The sequence below is a fragment of the Peromyscus maniculatus genome, chromosome 18 (genome assembly GCF_049852395.1).
Source record: "Peromyscus maniculatus bairdii isolate BWxNUB_F1_BW_parent chromosome 18, HU_Pman_BW_mat_3.1, whole genome shotgun sequence".
Lineage (NCBI taxonomy): Eukaryota > Metazoa > Chordata > Mammalia > Rodentia > Cricetidae > Peromyscus > Peromyscus maniculatus.
Window position 1 is genome coordinate 47,925,871 of NC_134869.1, and position 24,983 is coordinate 47,950,853.

Sequence of the window (24,983 nt, forward strand, 5' to 3'; positions counted from 1 at the left end):
TCACTCACCAGGGCACCCCTTGAGCAGGAAATATCCGGACACCTCTACTTCTTCCTCCGCCCCTCCCCCTTTTCTGGCCACCAGGAGGTGAACAGGCCCCCTCCGGCCGCCCTTACTGGGCCACCTAGGCCAAAAGCCAGGCCAGCTTGAACTGCAGCTTCCAAGCCTGTGAGTGAGCCGCACGAAGCTTTCTTACTGACACGTTGTTTTATCTTGAGTATTTTGTCTCACAGTGTGGCAGCTGGGATGAAAGGGAGGCCATAACTGTGGCGCCTCTAAGGATGGCATGGGGGAAGGCAGGCTTCCGGTGGCTACAAGGTACGGGAAAGGGCTTGGCACAGCCAGGTGGCCCCCACTTGATGCCTCGAGGCAGGAGGGAGACAGGCAGGGCTTCAGGAATGGCCTTGGAAGTCCCCATATAGGAGCACTATTTTAATTAATTAAATTAATTAATTAAAAACAGCAGCTGCCGCCGAAGTCTAGCTTGCCAAGGCTTCTGTCCTTCCTGTTTGTGGCCGCACTGAATTTAGCAGTCCAGCTCACACTGGACACCTGGTCCTAGCAACAGGGCAGCCTGGCCTTCGGTGACTTCTACCCATTAATAAGCACAGGGAGAGATGCCAGGAGGCATCTAATCTGCCTCTGGCTCTGCTCCACCTTCTACATTATGGAGGACACGAGCCTCAAGGACCGAGAAAGCTGTTGTTTCTCCCTAAACATACATTCCGGAGTTCATCGTCCTCGAGGGCCGTTCATTTGCGACCAAGCACTGTACTTATTTTTTTTTTTTTTTCTGTCAGGGGTTGGGGGGGAGGAGCTAGCGTTCTGTCTGTATTGTGACCGGCCAGCTGGACCGTCTCTCCAATCCTCTTATAGACTATTCACACTCACTCTACCTTCAAATCGCTTCCTCCTCCACCTCCACACAGCAGCTTTGATTTCTGCCAGCTGTGTGTTCTAAACATAATTTGTCCGTGCTCACCAGTTCTAAAGGACACAGAATGGCCATGGGTAGACCAGAGCAGACCACTCAAATATAAAGTAATTCAATGACCTGCTACATTTTTATTTTATTTTTTAAAAACAATCGATTTATTACTTGAAAATGGCCCCTCTCCTATACTTAATATGGAAAAGGTCACATGGTAGAAAGGCATCTTTTTTTTTTAATGCTTAAAAAAAATCTATTTATCATCTCCCTACAAGCCACTCTGGCTCTCTCTGCTTGCCAGGTAATTGATCTCTCTGTCTGCCCACAGCCCTGCACTGATTAATTACACCAGCAAGGTTCCATAAGGTCTGGCTTGTGCAAGTCACTGATGGCGATGCATACACTCTGAGGTCACTTGTGGGCACACGCTGCTGGGGTCACTATACTCAATGCTGCTAGCCTTGCTGCTCACCAAATCACTGACCTGAAACACATGCCCTTTAAGATGGGCCTGCTTAATGAAGAACTCAGGTAGTTCTCCGAAAGTTAAAAAAGGTTTCCTAAAACCTGACTTATGACTTGAGTCCTGCTCTTGAGAATTCCAGAGCACATTTGCAAGCAGTGTGATCCTTTTCTTAACTAACCACATAAAGTGGACAGATTGGTTTCAAGGCTTACTTCATTTCCAAAGACATTACATTACAAAAAAAAAAAAAAAAAAAAAAAAAAAAAAAAAAAAAAGCACTTTCTAGTCAAGAAAAATATGGTAATTTGACAAGTCCCAGACTGCTATGCTTAGAATGCACATATACCAAGAAAGTTAAGTCTAACTAAGAAAGATTGCTATATTCAATGAAATTACTTTGAAGTGCTTGAAAAACATAATTTTATTCAAAATGTGATGTGTTCGTTTTCCCTTATCCAATTTGAAGCCACCTGAAGATTAGACCTTGTTAGTTTCTTCTGAGAAGCAAACACATTAAACCCCTTTTCAGGGTACTGTGTTCACAAGAATAAGATGCCTTTTGTTGTTGTTACTTGACTCTATTTTATTCATCTTGTGTGCCTGTGTGTGTGCTCTTCTGGGCCGTGGTGTGTGGGGTCGGATGACAATTTGTAGGAGAACATTCTCTTCTTCCACTGTGTGGGTCCTAGGGGTGAAATTCAAGTCAGCGGACTTCAATGTCCCTATCCACTGAGCCCACTCCCTGGCCCAGGATATTCTTTTCTTAATGAATGTCTCCACACAGTTCTGGGTCAATGCCAAGGAATCAGTAGCCAGCACCAGAACAGAAAGACAGCATGGGATGTTGAGATAACTGGAGTTCTCTCCAGCCCTCATTTTATTCTTTTACTTGTATTTATTTTGGTGAGAGAGACAGAGAGACACAGAGAGACACAGACAGATGCCGCAATCCTCTTCCATTAAAGATAAAGATGTTTATATTAAGAGCCCATGCAGGCCCTTAGCAACTGTCCACAGCCACAGAGTTATAAATGAACATTATTATTATTATCTTTATTAAGAAAGCACAATATCCACATGCAGAAAACACACCTAAGTATTTGAGTTGTACAACCATTTAGAAGACCACTTCTCACCCTGTGGATTACGACCCCTTCGGCAAACCTCCATCTCCAAAAAAACTTACATTATTATTCATAACAGTGGCAAACTTACAGTGACGGAGTAGCAATGAAAATAAATTTCTGGTTGGGGGTCCCCACAGCGTGAGGAACTGTATTAAAGGGTCACAGTATTGGGAAGATTGAGAACCAATGACTTAGGGAAAATTAAGTCAGAGACAGTGTAAGAAAATACTACCATCTACATGCCAGAGAAACATAATTGGCTTGCCCACACCAGAAAGAAGAGCCGCTGAGCAGGTGGGTTCCTTGACCTGCCTGCTCCTCCCAGCAAACACCCTCTACCTCAGAACTAAGAAGTCACAGGCCAAGATGCCTCGTCTCATCCTGAGCACTAGGCAGGTGCCATCCTAGAACCTTTATTAAAAGGTGCTCCTGGGATAACACTTGACCGGCCCCTGCCTAGAAGAGAGATTCAAATTTCAAACAAATCATTCATGATGCAATTAAACAGGAACTTAGGAAAGAGACACTTTCCAAGTCCACCCCACATAAAGCGCTCAAGGACATGAATGCTAAGACACAGGAAGTTTAAGGACCGAGGAGGCGTTTGCAGTGTGCCAATGATATACAAGTCCAATGTGGAGTGTCCCCCTGACATGGAAGACCCAACTCTTAATGACTTTTCTCAATTTTTTAAATTATTATGAGAAGAATAGCATAAAGTAAAGCAACCTGAGTAAGGAAGACATATATGCAATAATTCAAGGATGGACTGAATGTTGACACAGGCAACTACATCATAGAGCAAATACAGCAAGGTATGAATTACAGAGTCTAGATGGCGGGGATGTCGTTCCTGGCACACAGTGGCTTCAATGTTTCTGCAAGTTTCAAACTTTTATAGGAGGCTAATCCTGCCATGCACAACTTAGGTTCTGGCACTGGGGAGGCAGATGCAGGCAGAGAACTCTGTGAGCTCCAGATCAGCCTGATTGCTATTGTGAGTTCTCTGCCAGGGTGACCCAGTGAGATCTTGCCTTTAAAAAAAGGTTTTCATAATAAAGTTCTGGGGGAGAATATCACAACAAAAGAGGAGGCAGTCTCACTGGGACAGTGCTTAGTCTGGAGAGCAATATGTTTTGTTCTTAATCTGACCCCAGGGACTCAAGAGTTCAGAGGTGAAAAGGGCCTTGGCATAAATCCGTGGTTTTATGGATCCATAAAAAAAAATTAGAAAAACATTGGCAGTTTCACAATATTTTCATAAAACTATAAGTACTTGATTTAAAAGCTGTTCTTGTGCCCGAGATCACGAACCTCTACACTTCTGGCTTTAAAATATAACGGACAGCGGATGGTAAGACTAAATGTCCTCTTGGCAAAATGAAAATAACCCTATGTTGGCTTTCTCGGTAGTTTTGGAATAAGGTGGCAAAATGAAAAAATTAGGGGGAACTACTAATCCAATCCAGTCCAATCCAAATCCCTCCATTTTATAATAAGAAAAAAAAAAAAAACCCTGAGGCTGGAACTATGATTAAGGGGAACCGTGGCTATCTCGACGAATCCTGGGCAAGCCATTCACTCCAGAGATCGGAAAGGTGAGGGGCATCACTGGTGGGGTAGATGTCCAGCTAAGAACCAAACCCAGGCTACACACACACACACACACACACACACACACACACACACACACACACACACACACACACACGGACAACAGCCAGCTGGCAAGGCCCCAACCGCTGGCTCTTCAGCAGTGTGCTGCAGAACGTGTTTCCCATTCTCCGTATTTACAGTGACTTTTCGGAGGTTTGATGTGACACTTGTAAAAATCTAGTTCAACACTCTCAGAGCATAAGGACATGCAAATTTACCCCCTCCCAGGCTATCATCTGTTGGTCTTTACTTTCTTGTGGCCAAGTGGAAAGCATGAAAGTCTATGCGGAATACCGTGAGACAAGCCACTTTCCTTTGCCGGCTTTTACTACATAGAGAGTCAAGGTGACACGCGAGGTCGATAAAAAGCAGTGGCTCCCAAATCTCCGACTTCAACTGGTTCACGAAATGGACTGAGAAAGCCTGCACGCACACAACAAAAAAATATAAGAAGTGTATCTAATTGAACCCGTATCTAATGGAGGGAAATGGTACAAATTTTGGAAGACTTAAAAGAGAGAGAGAGGTGGCAGAAGATAAACTGAACTTCAGTTTTATAAAACAGATTAGACACCCATTGATATATGATGTCTCTCCTTGGCCTAGAAAACAGAGATACGTAAAATAGCATGTGGGGATGCACACTCATACCAAGGTTCACCTCTGTCTTAAGGGCTACAGCACCTTTGTTAATGTGTATGAGAGAATCATTAGGACAAACCTTCGAACTACATGAATTCCATGGCTGGCCCAAGTCTATCTATTCTAGGATGGCGAGAAATGATAAAAAGGATGGTCTAGGTGTGTCCAAACCTGTGGCTCATAGGCCACAGGAGAGCTATGAATATCACAGAATACAAAACTGTAAATACATTCTGAGATTTCTGTATGTTGTTATACACACATACACACACACACACATATATATACATATATATGTATAACTGTTATTTGTAACCTGGCATGGTTCTAGAGCATGAACTTTTAGATGACCACATTGTGTTGCGATGTCAAAAGTTGGACATGCCTGACTGAAGTCCCTATGGCCAATGGAAGAGCAGTCTTTAATACAGACATGGATGGCATCCTGAGTTGCAGGGTCACAGGGACATTCACACACACATACACAGTATTTCAGGCACTATTCATGTTGGGAAATGATTAAGTGCAAACAGCTGTATAAAAGATGAAATTTTAAAAACTCAGCCACCAATGCTATTATAATCCTTTCACTTCTAAAGGTTCGCTGTTCAGTAATAATGATTTGAAAAATGTATAAAAATGAGGTCAATTTACTTTCTGACCCACAAATACAAGTCTGAAGTACAGAAGGAACTCTGGTGTTTGTTGCTGAATGAGTTACCTATGGTAGAATTTTCCCATCAGTCTGCCCAGCCCAAACCACCACCCCTTTCTTCTTTACACAGAGCTAATTTCCCGTAGTGGGCACTGGCATTCAGGCTGAGATGTGGTCTTGGCTCCCTGGTCGTAGACATGGAAGCCAAAGACGGACATCTGATACAAGCTGAACCTAATCAAGCCTCTCCCCTGAACTCCAAATTGGAACGGAGGCTGAGTTAGCATGTCCTGGTTGCTTGCTGGCACGGACAGGTGGACATGAGGCTACAGAAGGAATGAAGGAACACCTGGTTTGCTCCAGGGTGACTTCTGGGTGCAGAGGTGCAGTTCCTTGTGGAGCTCCCCAGCTGTGCTTGGACTAAGATAACCACGATGGTCTGAGTAGGTATGGCCCCCATGGACTTACGTGTCTGAATGCTTGGGCTATAGGGAGTGGCACCATTAGGAGGTGTGGCCTTGTTGGAGTAGGGATAGCCTTGCTGGAGGAAGTGTGTCAGTATGGAGGTGGGCTTTGAGGTCTCATATATGCAAGATGTTGAACTCTCAGCTCCTTCTCCAGCACCATGTCTGCCCAAACACCGCCATGCTTCCCGCCATGATGATAATGGACTAAACCTCTGAAATGGTAAGCCAGCCGTAATGAAACGTTCTTTTTTATGTGAGTTGCCGTGGTCATGGTGTCTCTTCACAGCAACAGGACACTAAGACAACAACACTGTCTTCTCTATAACTCTCTTTCCTTCCTTGCTCCTGAGAAGCTGTACTTCTGTGACTTACAACCAAGAACACTTAATAATAGCTAAAGAGCTAAAATGGTTATTACAGTACTTCAAAAGTTTGCAATGATACTAAATAAAAGCTATAATAAAGCTTAAATGTGATCACACAGAAATTAAACCTGGCAATGTAAAGGAAAAAAATATAGTTAGATGCGGGACGTGATGTTTAATCTTATCAACCTGATGGGATTTAGTGCCACACCACTGGGCGTGTCTATCAGGAATTATCTAGGTTAGGTTAATGGAGGTGGGAAAATTCACCCTAAATGTGGGCAGCATCTCTTCCTGGACTGGGTCCCCAGACTATGTAAAAAGAAGGAAGCTAGCCGAGCACAAGCATTTATATCTTTCTGCTTCCTCACTGCAGATGCAATGTGACAGTTCCCTCACACTCCTGCTGCCAATCACCTCCCCACCCAGATAAGACTCTACACCCTGGAACTGTAAGCCAAAGTGAATCATTGCTTCCTTAACTTGCTTCTATCAGGTATTTTCGTCTCATCAATTAGAAAACTAATACACGGACTATATTGAAAAAAATGTTGCAATGTTATAGGCTAAAGGTTAATGCCCTTAATATACAAAATGCTCTTAGAAATAAAAAAGTTATCTCCAAAGAGTGGACAAAACTATATGGGTTAGAAAGAATAATAATCCAAATGGCCAATATGTGATAGATGATATAAACATTATACATGACGATTTGGGCTCGTCAAGCTTAAGTGTTAATGAAGTGTGACTCATCTTGCTGATGATTGGCAGACATCAAAGGCTTACAGCTAAATCAGTTTCCAGTCACACACTGCTGAGTATCTATTGCATGAAGCGGAACAGCCAGTCAGATAACACGAATCATAATTAGGAATGTGCATGGCTTCTAACCAAGCTCTCCACATCCAGAAGTGGTCCTCAAGGAAATAATTAGCGGAGCAGAATAAATCTTAAAAGCCTTAAAATAAATGTAAAATCCCGGGTGGAACGTCCACTAGCGATTCATTAATGCAAAGTCTTCTGATAGAGCATCAGACATCACTCTGGATACTGACTTGTCGGGGAGTCCAACCCACACTCATGAAGAAGACGCCTTCAAAGGAATGTGCAAGGGTTGTTGTCTGTTTTCTGTGGTCCCATGTTGGAACATCAAAATGTTGTTGGTTTTTTTCCCTCTTTTATCTTTAGGGGTATGCCATCCAACTCACAAATAAAAACACGAAGTCTTATTATTACTTATAAATGCCCGGTTGTGGCTTGTCTTCGTTTCTAGTCATCTTTCTTTAACTTACATCATCCCATCTTCCTCTTGCCTCTGGGCTTTTAATTTTCTATTCCTGTATACCTTTCTTTGTTTCTTACTCAGTGGCTTGCTGTGTAGCTGGGTGGCTGGCCCCTGGAGTCCTCCTCTTCCTTCTTTGGTTACTTCCTTTCCTCCTAGATTTCTCCTATATATCCTCTCTGTCTTCCAGCCCCACCTATCCTTTCTCCTGCCTCCCTATTGGCCATTCAGTTCTTTATTAGACCATCGTGTGTTTTAGACAGGCACAGTAACACAGCCTCACAGAGTTAAAACAAATGCAACATAAACAAAAGTAACACACCTTATAATAATATTCTACAACATGCAAGTGATCCACTTTTATTTTTTAAGATAGAGTAAGTCAAAAATCTATCTCAAGTATTAACAACAATTATTAGCTTTGCAATTTTACTTTATCTTTTATAGTTTTCAGTAAATTATTATATGAACTTTTTGATGACATATTTTATAGTTATATTTTTTAAAGTTTTTTTTTTGGTTAGAGGTAGACAAGAGTTTAAATAATGTTTGTGATTTACAAATAGAAAGGAAAGAAATATTTATAAGACAGGTTGAAGCCACCAGAGGTGGGGGTGAGAATTGGGTCTGGGTCTTAAGAAGCCTGCCACTTAAAAAACAAACAAACAAAAAACCCACCGTGTTTTCGAATGGGCTTCTGCACCTGTGCCTCATGCACTTAATTAAACTCACATGGAAAATACACGGTACGGAGCATGCACACTGGGACATCTCGATACATAACCGCTGCCCCGAGAACATGCTAATGCCTCTAGTGAAGTAGCGTGGGGGGTGGGGATATGGAAAGGGACCCAGCAAACCAAAAGCTCGCTCGCTCGCTTCTTGTCATTTTTCGAAGTGTCTGTGATGGAATAAATTAGAGAGCTGGTAAAACCACTGAAGGGAGCACTTAGGGAAGGTTTCTCGACTGTCGCCCTCGACGTCAGTGTCTGTAATTCAGTTCACCCTGCATCAGTTACACCCTTTGCGCGCCCCTCCGACAACCAGAACGGAACACGGGAACAGTGGGAGGTCACGGGGGCCACGCGATAAATTGGAATCAAAACACGGTGACCTAACTGCGGTTCCTCCCTCTCTTCCCTTCCCCCATTTGCAGGGGTGACAAACACTCCGTGCTTGATGAGACTTCATTAGGTCCTTCTAAGTCAGTGTGTGCGTGCGTCCCAACCTCCCTAACGCCGTGACCCTTTAACACGGTTCCTCAGGCTTTGGTGACCCCCCACCACCATAAAATCATTTTCATTGCTACTTCATAACTGTAATTTTGCTACTGTTAAGAATACTAATGTAAGCCGGGTGGCGGTGGCGCATGCCTTTAATCCCAGCACTCGGGAGGCAGAGGCAGGTGGATCTCAGTGAGTTCGAGGCCAGCCTGGGCTACAGAAAGAGATGCAGAACAGGCACCGAAACTACACAGAGAAACCCTGTCCGGGAAAACAAATAAACACACACACACACACACACACACACACACACACACACACACACACACGAATACTAATATAAATATCTGTGTATTCTGATGGTCTTAGGCGACCCCTGTGTAAGGGTAGTTCGACTCCTCCCCCAAAGGGATTATGACCACTCCTCTAAGTTCCCTTATCCCATGACCTTCGCTCCCATCCTATGGTCTTAGCAAGAATCCTGCCACGGAAGTTTAGGAGGAACTCTTCACCTCTGCTATGGGATCCAGCTTCCATCCCCGACCTCTGAAAGACAAGTTAATCTGTTTCTAGCAATAATCCTGCGAGGTCAGGCCAGTTCAGTGACTCTCTGTCCGCTGACCCCTCACTTCATTCCCTAGCCATCAGTCCAGCTGTCCAGAGTTGAACCTAAATGTTACATTGCAACAGAGGAAGTCAGGATCATTTTTCTTGACAGTGGGTATGTATCAGGGTCTTGGGACAGTTGGGAACAGAGCTAATCACAAAAGTCTTTGGGGAAAAACAAAAAGTTTGCTTCCCTCATGTGACCTAAGTACTGAGATTCCAGATTGCTCAGAGGCATTCGAGACTGAAATCATAACAAACAAAAGCCCCACTTCTGACATCTTTAAACGTGGTAGTCCTCGATGTCACTTCAACGATGGTCCACGAAGGGCGGGGGTTGGGCAGTGCTGTAACGCAGACTACAGGATGATGACCATGTCTTATTACATGATGGACCCAGCAAGGGACCAGTACCTGCCACACAGCAGGAGGGCAGTGATGTCATCATTGGGAAATAACAGAAGCAGATGAACATTTATTTCTCAAAAGAGGGCGTAACTTCAAGAGTGAAAAAGCTAATTCTCTACAAATTAGGCAAATCAGAAAACTTTGTGTTTTCTACCGAACACAAAGAAAACTATCTTGAGCAATATGTGCTTGAAGGAAACAGTTCTACTCTGCAGGGTTAAGTTACCAGACAGAACTGCTATCACCAAAACCAGAAAACCCGATGTGGTAGACTCATATCACGCATGATATTGTCCACCCAAACAGAGTTCCACCACAGGTAAATACACCTGTCAGAATGGCTAAATCCAGTTCCAGAAAGCACGCGGAGCCTTGGAAGGAAGGTGATGCCTTTGACTACAAAAATGGCCCCCACAGGCACACCACCTTGGAATGAAGTCAGCAAATGGAAACTCGGATCAGGACAGTGAAAGCCGTCTGAAAGTTACCACTGAGGCAGATGAAGTATCTTCAGCGCCTCAGACTTCTGGCTCACCTGCAGGTAAACGCTCTGGACAGGGCGGGTCAATGGCCACCCTCACCCACCTGCTTCTTCCCCTCGTTTCTCAACCGCAAGCGGAAAGAAAGCCTCGGGTTCCATAGTTGCAAAGGTCGAACAGGGAGTTCGGACGCAGGCACTCCACTAAAAGGTGTGTGATAGATGGGTGAGACCAGAGCAGGAAAGGGAAAAAAAAATCTGGGAGACTTCAAGATAAAGATGGCTTCTTTGTCATGACCAGGGCATAGCCAACTAATGCTATTGGCTGGCAGCGGGTATTTAGGGCCGTCCCTGAGAGATGGAGTGGCCTACAGATTCCGAATCAACATGAAACAACTGTGAGCTGGTCTCTGGGTTTTAAGAAGGTTCTTTCGTCCAGAAGTTCACAATTTAGAACTAACTCCATGAGACTCAAAGAACTTCCCTAAGGCACATTTAATGAAGGTTCTCAAAGTGATGTTTAAGATTTTTTTTTTTACCCATATCTAGTGGCACTTTTATTAGAAAATGTCATAAAGGAAAGACATTCAGTTGCTTATATGCAAAATTATACAATTATTATTATTATTATTGAAAAAAATGTATCATTAGTAAAACTTAAATGGCACTTAATATACAAAATAGTGTTTCTCAAAACCACTGCCTCACTGTTGGGCATTTAAATAAGAACTCCATTACTGTCTGCATGTCTGAGTCTGCCTGAACAGTAGAAAAGTTAGACCGATTTTTTTTTTATTTTATTTTTTTTAAGTTTTAAAGCAAGATTATAACCCATTAAAACAATGAGCTGACCTCGGGCCCCTGCACCGCTGGGACTACCTTTGTGGTATTTGAACTTGTGGAAGTGGAGGGAAGTGGCCGTTCCCATTGTCCCTGGGTCAGAAGGTGGCTTCCCCTGGGTGCTCCATGGGTAGACCTCACAGGCTCAGCCAGTGATTTCAAAGCCAAGGTTCAAAATGGAACGCGCTAATGCATGTTCTTAAAAAGATACTGTCTATTACTACAGTGCTTCCAAGAGTTTCATGTCCTGGTAAAAACCCCTTAATCGAGGGCAGTGACTCTCACCCTTCCTAACTGTGATCCTTTGAGACAGTTCCTCATGGTGTGGTGACCCCCAATCACAGAGTTATTTTGTTGCTACTTCCTAACTGTCATTTTGCTACTGTTAGGAATCATAATGTAAATATCTGATATGCAAGATACCTGATGTCCACCCACAGGTTGAGAACTGCTCAATGACCCAGTGGCTACATTTTACCCCCACAACAAAAAACTCTTCAAGGATGCAGAAAATCTGATTAACCAAGTTCCAGAATAGAAGATCTTCCGTAGTGGCATCTCCAAGACTACAGGGATTGCTTCTAGCTAGTTCTCTAATTCAGTCACACGCAGACTATCTCTTCTTAATAAAAGTAAATAACAAAAATAGACCGTTGTCTACCATCCAAAATGGTGGGTCGTCAACATTACAGCTAAAACATTACAGCCCTTTCTCCGACCTCCCCATCACCAGGTGATGGCCTCCATTCCTGGAAATCTTGGAACCAGACATTTTTTTCTTCCACTGAAATGTATATGCATGTGTATGTGACTGTATATGTATGTACATGTATCTCTAGTCTTCTGTTTTTTATTATATGAGACATGGTTTCACTAAGTTGCCCAGCCTGGCCTTGAACTCACTACCTCAAATAGGCTATATAACTTGCAATTCTCTTATTTTAGCTTTCTGAGTAGCTGAAATCCTCCTGCCTCAGCCTCCCAAATGGCTGAGATTACAGGCCTGTGCCACTAGGTATAACTTAAAACTTTTTTTAAGAGACAGAATCAAAGGACTAGGTTCAACAGCATTCTTCTATTTCCATTATTTGAATAATCTTAGTTCCTTCTTCCTGCCTTGTTTCAGCCATGTTTTATCACTTAGGATGCATTCATGAAAAGTCAGAAAGAAAATTTTTTTTATCATATGTATATATATATATATATATTATAATAATTATACAAATTAAGAAGAAAAATGATAGAGTTTTGAGTAATGATTCGATACATTATTATACCTGGCAAAAGTAGGTGCGAGGAGAGAGAGCAATGTTAGTGACATTGTTAATGACATCTCCTGGGTCAGATGGATGCATCGGAATTTGAAACAGTAGAGAGTGAGTTTGGTGTCATGGGCCCGGAGGTGGACCCTCTGGGTTCAGATACAGGCTGCATTAACATGGGCAAGTTGCTCAACCATTTCACACCTGTGTTCTCATCTACAAAGTAGAAATGACAAGACTGTCATGATACTGAGATGGCTTAATAGGAACGTGAAAATATTAAGGAATATCCAGCACTAATTATATTAACATTCTTAGTACTATAACACGGTTTAGAAGAACGAGGTTTCTCGGGAGGCGGAGGAAAGGAGATCAGGAAACCTAGGTAGTCTGGGATATGTAGTGAGAACTTCTTTCAAGGCGAGGGCAGCCAGGATAACGGAATTCTACCCACATTGAGTTGGAATGGTTTCCCTGACGGTTGTTTTGTGAAAATGCCACAGAATAACACCAACTAGGATTAAGAATACAGACTTGTTGAGAGGTACATGCAAACACATTTGGAAAAGCACACATCCCCAGCACTGAGTTGTTGGGGTCATGGGGTCAGGGTTGGGAGGAGAAGTCTCTTTCCTGAAGATCTCTATGTGAATCAACATGGATGCAGTGGTACGTTTGTAGGTAGTTATACACGTTGAAGCTTTTATAGTGGTTTTTTTTTTTTTTCAGTTTTGGAGTTGAACATCCCTCATGTTCTAGCCCAGAATAAGACAGACCTCTCAGAGATGAGGAAACAGGCTTAGTGGGGAGAGGGGTATTGGGAGGGGGGTGTTGGGAAGGGAGGATAGATCTAGCTTCCTGTCCCTACTTTTCACTGAAAATTTCTTTCTTTTCCCTTTGTTCACACTTTTAAGAGGTTTCTCCTTCATTGTGTCCTGGTAGTTCCCACTGTCGGCAGGTCTATATCACACCCCTCCGCCCCCACCCCCCATCTCTCATCATCTCACCATTTCCCAGTGCATCTCCCAGATCCTCAGGTAGCCATGCTCCATGGAATCACCGGCCCCAAACCTCCACCACTCAGGAGCGTGGCAGGCCCACAAGCGCCTCCACGGTTACAGTTATGGGACTGTACCTCTCCAATTGCTTTTGACCTTGCAAAGGGTCCAAATGGGCTTTTAAACTTATTTTCCATGCAAAGAACTGCTGGCATGAGTTAGCAGGCGCTTCTCCCCGCCTTTAGGTTCCCCACACAGGCTTCCTCTTGGAGGTTAAGGGGCTGTTTTGTTCCTCCCGGCTCCTTCTCCTTCACGCTTGCCTGCCGTTTATGTCCTACACCCACCTACCCACCCCACACACCCAATCCTCGCGCTCCTCTCTTTACACGCCGCCAGTCATCATCCATCCCCATTCGTACACAAGCGCGTGGAGTCACGATCACAGGGATGACGCGGGAGGAAAAAGAAGTCAAGACTCAAAGCAGATTGCCTCGCAAGCCACCTACTTCCTGCACCGGAACCCGGCTCGTAGGGAACTACGCCGGCTGTTGGGGGGCGGGGGGCACGGGGGGATCCGGGCCACCAGAACCGGGTCAGCACCGAGGTGCCCAGGCATAGGGGAAATTGATTGGTTCTCGGATGGACCAATCAGGAAGAGAAGTCGTGCATCGGTTTGGGGATGTCCAAGATTACAGAGGGGGTGTAGAGGAAAGAGGACACAGGTATGCCGAACACCAGGGCTCGGAGTGCTTTTAGACTCGGGATTCTGGGCTAAATCCCCCCTCCCTTCCTAGTCTGCCGGTTCCACAACGCTAAATAGTAAATAATAGGTCGGGGAAAACATGACTTATCCCACCATTCACATGGTTATTAACAGTCTATGGAGAAGTGGCCCTAGAGTAGGCAAAGGCAATGAAAACCTCTCCTCCCTGTTCCATGCCCGGCCTTGAGCCTAACTCCGTCGTTTTTTAAAATAGCAAATCACTCCGGGGCTCTCGCTTAATCGCCGAAGCTGATTACTAAAATGCCGTATTAGACGCCTGGAGTAAGTTTCTACCTCCCCCTCCACCCCCCTCCAGGACCGTGGGGAATGGTAGCGGCATTTACTGGGTCGAGCCGCGTTCACTACCTGCTCTAAAGCCCAAGGAGCTCGGAGAAGAAAAAAAAAAAGACCTTTCCGAACGTACAGTCACGCGCACCAAGCCGGCCGCCCGCCTCGGGGAACCCATCCTGCGAGCCCCGACCTCACCAAACTCTTCGTGCAGGGGGCGGGCGGGGGGGGGCACCAAGATTTTTCTTTTCTTTTTTTTTTTTTTAAAAAAGGGTGGACACAGATACCAGGTCTTCCTACTACGTTGCAACTTCAGCAGAGCTTTTTTTTTTGCCCACTTTTCCCCCTCCAAAGTGTCACAGACCCCCTTATTATAAGACCAGTCCAACCTCAGCGTTCCCACGGTCCTGTGCCGCTAACCATCCACTGTGCCACCCCACCGCCCGGCCCCGAGAGCTCATACCCAGGGGTTTAGGGGGGGAGAGGGGGAAGGGAGCTAGTCAGTGGAAGTAAAGAGGTTTTCGCCCAGGCCTGGAGGCCAGAGCCGGCGGAGAGCCCTAGAGCTCAGAAGCTGGGAGAGGAAGGGGGCTGGAGCGGCGCGGGGAAGGGCCGCGAGGAAAGCGGGGCGCGGGTGCACTCACTCTGCGTAGCCGGTGGCCCAGGGCAGCCTCCGGGTCTCCTTGAGGATGAGGATGGGGCGGGCGATGTGGTCCGCGCTGCACTCCACCTCATCCTGAGACAGCCCGAGGAACTCCGGCCGGCCGTAGGGGAAGCGCAGGGGCAGGTCCGAGCCTCCGTAGCCGCTACCGCCGTGCTCGGAGCCGGAGCTGCCAGCCATGATGCCGCCCATGAAATTGGCCACGGCAGATTTCACCCGAGTGAGCATATTACTCCGGCGCCGGGCAGCCGCTGGGCGAGCAGGAGGCGGCGGCGGCGGCCGGCCGAGGCGCAGCGCGGGGCATGCAGGCTGCGGAGGGCGCGGGGCGCACGGGTAGCCGGGCCGCTTGGAGCGCGCGGCTCCCGGAGCTCAGTGCTGCAGGGGGCCGAGCCGCGGCTTCCCGTGCTCCTCGCTGCCGCCACCACCTCTCCCGGCGACACTTCCGCAACCGGGCGACATGGAGCGGGCGGGCGGCTAGGGAGGGACAAGCGAGAGCCCCCCGGGAGCGGCTGGCGGGCGGCGGCGGCGGCGGCGGGTCCCTTCCCCGCCCCCTTGCGCCCCGCTCCTCCTGCGTGCGCGGAACTGAGCCCACCCGGCGAGCCCGCGCCGACCAGCCGCTCCTGCTGCCACCGCTACCGCCGCCGTCGAGTCATGTGATAATCAGGCTGCACGGGCTCGGGCTGCGCCTCTGGCCCAGGCTCAGCCCCTCCCCTGTCGGCCGAGCCCGGGCTAGCTCCCGGACCGTGACCTCCGGAGGCAGCCGGAGCCTGGCCTGGTCGGTACCTGGCGAGGAGGATGGGGGCGCTGTGCGCTGGTGGCTGCACAGGTGTTAGGGGCTGTCACATGGCTTCAGGCAGCAGGGAGACGCCAGAGGAGGGGTGGGCGCTAGGAGGAACACTGCCTTTGACCTCCGGAAAAGAAACTTCTCTCGGAGACAGGTGCAATGGAAGTGGGAGACCTCCCAGTCCCGCGACCGAAAGGAGCAGATCTCTCCTGGTGTGGGAGTCTTAGCTACACAATGAGTACACAAGAATCGTTGGAAGTTTCCCCCTAGGCAGCTAGAGAATCACTTTCTTTTTTTTTTTTCTTTGATTGCCTTTCCACGCGTCCCTGTCCGTGTGACACAAACCTTGTTTTGAATCTAGAATTTTATTACTACAGACAACAACAAAAGATCCCCCAAGAAATCAAGAGCATGCACTGTTTTAACTAACACGAATGGCTTAACCAATTTATTCACACCAGCTTTTTCCTCCAATACAGCGACCGGTGTATCTTCACTATTGCAGTATTTTAACTGCACAGAATTAAGGGCACGTGGGAAAGTAAAGAAAAACAGAACACAGCCACTGAACTAAGTGCTAAACTTAAAAACGAACCGATGCTTATCATAAAATATATTTTGGCGATCTTACGTTAATTTAAATGTCTTTAGAATAATACATGCGCTTCTTCAAGAGTAACATTTGTTAAATACTGGTTCTGCTTAATTTTTTTTTTTTAATTTTTGCAATAGGACCGATATCCTGTTCATGCTAAACTGTTCCAATGTTTACCTTCCATTTAAGAATGTATAACCTGTGTAGCTATGCTCTGAGCAGCTCCCTTGGAATTACAGGGAATCCAGGCTTTATCATTAGTGAGAGAGGGGTGTGGCCCAGGTGTTGGAGAGGGGGTGACCCGGGTGGTGGAGAGGGAGGTGGCCCGGGTGGTGGAGAGAAGGTGACCCAGGTGGTGGAGAGGGAGGTGCTCCAGGTGTTGGAGAGAAGGTGACCCAGGTGGTGGAGAGGGAGGTGCTCCAGGTGTTGGAGAGAAGGTGACCCAGGTGGTGGAGAGGGGGATGGGACAGGTGTTGGAGAGGGGGATGGGACAGGTGTTGGAGAGGGGATGCCCAAAGTGGGGGAGAGGGGGTGGGCCAGGTGGTGGAGAGGGGGGTGGGACAGATGGTGGAGAGGTGGGTAGCCCAGGTGCTGGAGAGGCGGGTGGCCCAAATGCTGAAGTGGGGGGAGGTTGCCCAGGTGCTTGAGGGTAACCTAGGTGCTGGAGTGGGGTGGCCCAAACACTGGAGAGGAGTGGCCCAGGTGCTGGAAGAGGAGCCTATCACTCCCCAAGGAGGAACCCTGCTTTTTTTTTTCTTTCTTTTTATTAAGAGATTTTCTATTCGTTTTATATATCAACCACGGATTCTCCTGTCCTCCTTCCTCCCCCCCCCCCAGCCTTCCCCACCCCACCCCCCATTCCCACCTCCACCAAGGCAAGGTCTCCCCTGGGGAGTCAGCCCAGCCTGGTACATTCAATTGTGGCAGGTTCAGTCCCCTCCTACACCAAGGCTGAGCAAAGTGTCTCAGCATAGGCACTAGGTTCCAAAAAGCCAGCTCATGCACCAAGGACAGGTCCCTGGCTCCACTGCCTGGGGGCCTCCTAAACAGTTCAAGCTCATCAACTGTCTCACTTAGTCCAGTTCCATGGGGGCTCCTCAGGTATTGGTCCACAGTTCATGTGTTTCCATTAGTTTGGCTAGTTGTCTCTCTACTTTTCCCAATCATGGTCTCGGTATCTCTTCCTCATATAATCCCTCTTCTCTCTCATCGATTGGGCTCCTGGAGCTCCACCTGGGGCTTGGCCATGGATCTCTGCATCTGCTTCCAACAGTTACTGGATGAGGGTTCTATCATAACAGTTAGAGTGTTCGGCCATCGGATCACCAGAGTAGGTCAGCTCAGGCACCCTCTCGACCATTGCCAGGAGGAACCCTGCTTCTTAAGCCTAGCTAAGTCCCAATGGTTCCTTTTTTCAGTATCTAGAATTATTTTTAAAGGTATTTCCTCCTTTTGGCCATTTCACTTTAGATAATTTGGGCAATATTTCAAATGTTTAGTGAAACTCCACTACTGTTGATCCATTATTTTAATATTTTTTCCTTCCTTCCTTCCTTCCTTCCTTCCTTCCTTCTTTCTTTCTTTCTTGTTTTTATTTTTTTCATCCCTCTAATTTTAAAAAATGTGGGTTGGGAAACTCGATCAATGACTCAGCCATTGATCTTCCAGAGGATGGTGCTTCAATTCCTAACACCCATATCATGCCTTACAATGGTCTGTATCTCCAGTTTCAGGGGATCCAAATCTCTCTTTCTGGCCTTCTCAGGCAATGCACCAACATGGTACACCAACATACATATGACCCAAACACCCATCCACATAAAATAAAATTGAACCCAAAACAAAACAAATTTAATGGGTCAGAATTTTAAATGATGCCAATTCAATTTCTTAAATTTTGCATGTGAACTTCTGAATGGTGACTCTCTCACTGTGAGTGTTTTGTCTAAACATTCCTTAATACAGGCTCTGAAACCCTCTGGGTCTAAGAGGAACTTAGACTCCTCCTTTCAAGTGTTTCTTGTAGTAAATACAGTTACCTTTTAATATAGTCTAACAGATACGGGTTTCTCCTCATTTCACTTTACGGTGCAGCTTTAGTATGCACATGAAATTGGATTTCAATAAGAATTTCCTGTGTGATTTATTTTCAATTGCAAAGTAGCACCTGGCCGTGGTATATGATAAATAAATAAAATCCAGTGGTCCAGAACCATCATGAAAAAGTAGAAGATTCCTTCATCATCAGGGGTAAAACCACTTTTCATATTTCCCATCGGCTGCCAATCTTTTCCTGAAATAGCACACTTAGCACAATTATAATCAGAAACATGAGCAGGATTAGTGAATTGACCCTTTAAGAGGTTATTCTGTTCCCTGTGTGACCTAATTGTCGTGCCTGTCATAGCACAGGGTCACCGTTATCGTGGTCCAGCATTCTTCCCTAGAACTTTGCCCTGCCAACAAACAGAACTCCCCCATTTTCTTGCCTTGGAATGGATTTCTAGCAAGAGACGGAAGCGAGTTTTGCCTTTGTAATTTAAGCGGGGGTTATTACTGTTATAGGTGCCCCTAAAAAATAAATGCCTTTCTCACTTACTAATATGTTACTCCTGGGAGGATCTGAGCAACCAAATTCCAATTATACAGGGATCAAGAAGCAAGAGACCCTCCATTTGTTTGTTACACATCGTACATACGCTCTACACATCTGTGGTGGTTTGAAAGAAAATGGGCCCCAAGGGGAGTGGCACTTTTGGGAGGTGTGGCCTTGTTGAAGTGGGTGTGGCTTTGTTGGAGTGGGTGTGGCTTTATTGGAGGAAGTGTGTCACTGTGGGGGTGGGCTTTAAGGTCCCATATATGCTCAAGGTACTGCTAGTGTCTCAGACCACTTCCTGTTTCCTGTGAGTTAAGATGTAAGAACCGTCAGCTCTTGTCCAGCACCGTGTCTGCCTGCATGCTGTCTTGCTCCCAGCCCTGACGATAGTGGACCAAACCTCGGAACCGTAAGTGAGCAACCACAATTAAATGTTTTCCTTTATAAGAGTTGCCATGGACATGGTGTCTCTTCACAGCCACTCCAACTAAGACAGCATCTGCCTCTTGTGTTTGAAGATTATTCATTTGGGAGAGACTATGTTTGGATGCTTTTCATGTAATCTCATTGCTCTATAATACTATAATAACTAGGTTGATTAAATGACTTCATGTTTATTATTAAGAATTGTTGTTTATAAGGAAAGAAAGACAAGCCCTGATAGCTTTTTTCCGCCTTAAAATAACAGGAGTTCTCTTAAAATATTTACTAATGACAAAATGAAAAAGAACTTGCTTTGTAAAAACCTGGCAGACATCACTGTAAATAAATGATCTCGGTTAATGCCCTCAATTTAAAATGCACTCGCATCCTGCACACTTGCAGGATGAGCTGCAAAAGGCACACCTCCCCTGCATATCCCTCGTCTCCTTAGCCCAGGCTACTCATGAGAAAAACCTGGGCCAGACACAACACTGAGCATGTTTTACAAAATACCTTGCTAGGTCGCTTCGAATGTCAAGGTCCTGAAAGAGAATGAAACAACCACAGCATCCTTCGGAGCTTAGAGACATGAAGTACGGTACCAGTGTGAACACTCTAGTTTTGACAGTCACTTGAGGGGACACGGCGTGAAGGAGAAACAGAACATTTCGCTATGGAGAGACAAAGAGGAAAACTGGAAAGATCAAATGCGGAAGGGAATGGATGGAAGAGAAGGGTCGAGGAGGGAATATAGACTAATACTAGAGGCCATTTGAAAAATCGTATGGAAACCTACTATTATAGGAGCTTCTTAAAATATAGACACACACAAAAGCAATGTCAATGAAATAATAAGGCAGACAGTACACTAATTAAATACTTTATACCACCAAGTAAAATCCCCAGTGCCAGGAACGGGTTAGATCTTGTTGTGTTGTTGGCTAAAGGGGCCCTTGATACCCCCAAATGTCTCGGGCTATTACCAAGATCATTGATTGTTCTCCACAGCCTGCTGGTAAAATCATACGGCTGAAGACAATACTCACGTATGTCCTTGAACCTGGAGCTGTTGAGCCGGTGCCTAAGTGAAAGCTTCACCCTTAAAAACTAGAGCTCATGGTCCTGAAAGTTACTCAGCACACTACAGGAGGAGAAAGGCGATCATCAACACCTCCTAGCTACAAACGTGTGACCTAAAACAGTGAACTGCCATCGGGCAATTGTGATACCAATGTTATGGGAACAATTCATCATTTTCTGATTGGATGAAGGCTCCATGAGATGAAGCCCATGCCTGACACCAATAAAGTGGCTCAGAACCTAAGACTAGAGAGGTCATGGTTCTAGGGAAAAATCTAATAATGTCATGCTGAAGGAATAAAGCAATAAAATGACTCATAATGGCAAAACATTCATACACACGAAATAAACATGAATAAATCTTTCAGAGTTTAACAAAATGAATTGTCTTGGGTCCCATGTTGAATATACAAACACTGATGAAATTTGAAGGAAACAATTCCTTATATGATATTGGTTGTACCTGACACTACAGATGAGCAAAAATATCTTCACATCATAATCTTTGTTGTGTAGCGCCACACCGAGTCTTTAAAAACAGTCAAGCAGATCCCAAGATTTTTTTTTCTTAGTTTCTTTCTTCATTTTTCTTTAAAAGACTTTTTTATCCAATGTATTTTGATCGTGTTTTCTCCTCCCCCACTGTCCCGTTGCCACTCACCTACCACCCATCCAACTTTGTGTTCTTTCCCTTTCTCTCCTTCCAAAGGGGGGAAAAACTCCACAAGATGAAAACTCAAACAAACCAAAAAAAAAAAAAAAAAAAAAAAAAAACAAAAAAAAACAAAAACAAAAAAACAAAAAACCAGTAAAACAAAACAAAGCAAAAATTGACAAATGAAGCAGAAAGCCTACCACAAACCAAAACAAAAACATGGAGTTTGGTTTGTGTTGACCAGATCCTCCTTGGCATGAAGAGCCAAGTTTTAAATCAATAATATATATATATATATATATATATATATATATATATATGGCATATCTTGATAATAAACTTTCTTTGGATTTTTTTAAAATATAAAAATGAGAGAGGGCAAAATTAAGCTAGTGGACACCCAACTGATCATGCAGTGCAATGGTCAGCCCTGGACACATACATTGGCCACTATGGAACAGACTCAGCAGGTTGTATTTATATTTTTATTTGTTTATATGTATATGTAACAAAAGTAGTTTAACAGAAGGAGAAGGCAATGAATTTGGGAGGGTCTGACGCGGTAGCACATGGGAAGAATAGGAGGGAGGAGGGGATAGTGATGTAATTATTTTAATTAAGTGAAAAACCACTCCAGGGCATTTGACTTTGTATTTCAGAAACTAAAGCACCACTGTATGTCTGATGGAAGTAGCTGCAGTTCTCGGGAGCTCCTCAAGGCGCTCATCAGATATTTTGCTTCTGTTTTACTCCTAAGTTGCTTCATTTTTTTTTTTTTTTTTTTTTTTTTGGACGAGCATTTGTGTTCAGCCTGCATGTATGTCAAGGATGAGGGTATTGTATCCCCTGGAAATGGAGTTACAGTTGTGATCTGTCATGCCGGTGCTGGGAATTGAACCCTGGTCCTTTGGAAGAGCAGCCAGTGCTCTTTACCACTGAGCCATCTCCAGTTTGAAAACAGTTTCTCACCAGTGTAAGTGCTACCCAAAGTGATGCCATGGTTAAGAAGGCTTTTGTCTCTGGGAAGACAGGGCCTGTGGAAGCTTAGCACAGAGATGTGACCAAATGTTTCTTCAAGCCCAATGTCAGTTCTCATCTATAAGCATTCTACTTGGAAACTGGGCAGTAATATGTTTATGTCAACAGAAAATGGAGTCATAATTATACCAAAATATTATTTTCTCAGCAATCTTGAAATACATTTCAAATTCTTGTATCAAATTGAAAAAAAAAAAAAAGGTGTAGCTTGAGAATTTCTCTCCAGCTCCCACCAAGCCCTGGCAGTCCGACAGCCCACTTATAAAATAAACACATAGACACTTATATTATTTAAACTGTTTGGCCTAATTGCTCAGGCTTCTAGCTGTCTAGTTCTTACATCTTAAATTAATCCATTTCCATAAATCTATGCCTTACCACGTGGCTCATGGCTTACCGGCATCTTCACATGCTACTTTTCATGGTGGCGGCTGGCAGTGTCTCCCTGACCCAGCCTTCCACTTCCCAGAATTCTCCTCTCTCCTTGTCCCACCTATACTTCCTGCCTGGCCACTGGCTAATTAGTGTTTTATTTATACAGAACGATATCCACAGCAAAAAGGGTTTTGGTTATTTTTTTTTCTGTTGGTAGGGCTGTCTTTAGCCAACCTGTTGAAATGTATAAGACAGCCTGATGTAATCCAAGCTTGCCACAATTTCAGTTTCATTTGGAATCCTCTTACGATTTGAAACACTGTATTGGTAAGCTGCTTTTTCACCTAGAAGACTCCTGTTTAACTCAAATGAGTGGTTAAGTCCACTAAAAGTGCTAAATCTATAAGCCAGTTTCCTTCATCAAGTTCTGGGACAGATTATATTTGATGACATAAACCGCTTGGTAACACTTCACAAGGCGTGGAATCTCCATCTTATTTGGACCCGACTTTGCTGTCTTCTCAAAAGTAAATGATGTCATCAAAGGCAGCATCAATGCAAGAGATTCCTGGAACTGCCCATGATTAACCTCTTGACCTCAAGAAAGTCGTAATATGCACTCAATACTTTGGGGCATACATTGCTGTGCATGATGCTATGATACTTCATTAAGTATGAGTTTCGGGCAATTACATCATCTTCTATTAATTTTATGAGTTTTCCTCATTCATCTTCTCATTGGCAACTATACTAGATATCTTGACAAGACAAAAATCACTTTAACATATTTTTACTGCTTTGTATAAATTTTTTAGTTGAGTCTTTTACTCATGCTAATGGAATTATTTCTTCAATTGTGTTACATTCGTCATCAATGCCTTTAGTAGAAATGCAGGTGGAGGTGCATCTTTAGCGTCAATGTTGCCATCCATCACCAGAGCATAAAATTTAAGATTATGGGTTCTCCCCTCCAAACTTCTTTCCATAGCATTTCCTCAAGTTTTCTCAATTCACATGACCGTTGTCTGGTGAGACAAACTGATTTTAGAAATAGCCTCCTTCATTTCCAATTTATCATTGTATCTGCCACACTAGTTATATATTATTTAACAAACTCACTATCACTACACGTTTTTGACTTTTTGTTATTAGATAGTCTATCACCTAACTAGGTTTTCACTTGAATCTAAGTTGTAACTTTAAAAGAAAGTTGTAGAGAAGATGATTTTTTTTGCAGTTTTGCTATTTTGTCTTTATCATAATCCTTGATAGACACCAGATTTGATGGCATGCTTTTTCATATGATGCCCTTCCAAATCATAGTCTTTGAAAATGTGCACAATTCTCTAAAAATTAAGCAGGTGACTTACCATTTGCCTCAATCTGTGTATAGAACAATCTGTTTCCCTTGAACAAGCTTCCTTCATCCAGAATCTTCCTTTGTCATGGCTTCTGTTTTCTGTCGAGACATTGTCAAAACAATTCTGGGATTGGAAATTAGATAAAAGATAATACCTTTATTGTGAAAATTAATTGGGAGAAAATAGAAAGCGGGGTTTAAGCCCTTCCAGATCTCAGATGTGGAAGCTTTGGAAATAGAGGGCTGATTGTAAAGCAGGAAAGCACAGTGGATCATGCGTGAGGTGCTGCCCAGGTGTGGAAGTACCCTTCATAATTAAATAAAAATGCTTACCTGACTCCTGAGTAGCAGTAAATGTGATCATTTGCAATGATGAGCTAAAGCGTTATTGCTCCTATTCATTTACCAAGCCACAGCGAGTGCCTGTTACATCTGATGATGCAGATTCCACTGTCTGCCTAGGAAGATAACATGTTAGAAGCCACATGCCACCATGAAGTAGAGGTTCTATGTGCATTTTGAGCAACACTGCCACATGAGGCCGACTACAAAGTTTAGGCTTAAGATTTGTATAATTAAGTCACAAAAAATTCCAAAAAAAATTTTCGTATTTTCTGTAAGTTGATCATTTTGTTTTGGGTCTCATTTATAGCTATCCTCTCAATGCATGGGTGGAGAAGGGTGTCCCCAGGCCAGCTTTCCAAACCTAAGCCAATTAGAAAAGAGTTGAGACAATTACACAGGTGTATTACAGATTTTTTTTTAAGATTTATTTATTTATTATGTAGACAGGAGAGGGTGCCAGATCTCATTACAGATGGTTGTGAGCCACCATGTGGGTGCTGGGAATTGAACTCAGGACCTCTGGAAGAGCAGTCAGTGCTCTTAACCTCTGAGCCATCTTTCTAGCCCCCAGATTTGTTTTTTAAAAAACCACTAAAGCAGGTATCTTACTAACATCA

General features: G+C 44.4%; 1 protein-coding gene across 2 annotated transcripts in view; it reads right to left on the reverse strand.

The window, feature by feature from the left end:
- Positions 1-15,871, reverse strand: part of Ppm1h (protein phosphatase, Mg2+/Mn2+ dependent 1H) — a 269,105-nt gene extending 253,234 nt beyond the window's left edge. The window contains exon 1 of one of the 2 annotated variants that reach the window (XM_076554165.1): positions 15,099-15,871. In XM_076554165.1, coding sequence (XP_076410280.1) covers positions 15,099-15,343 — 245 coding nt within the window. In that variant the 5' untranslated portion in view covers positions 15,344-15,871. The remainder of the gene's footprint in view (positions 1-15,098) is intronic. The other variant, XM_042263421.2, reaches the window with a different exon arrangement.
- Positions 15,872-24,983: the final 9,112 nt, after the last annotated feature.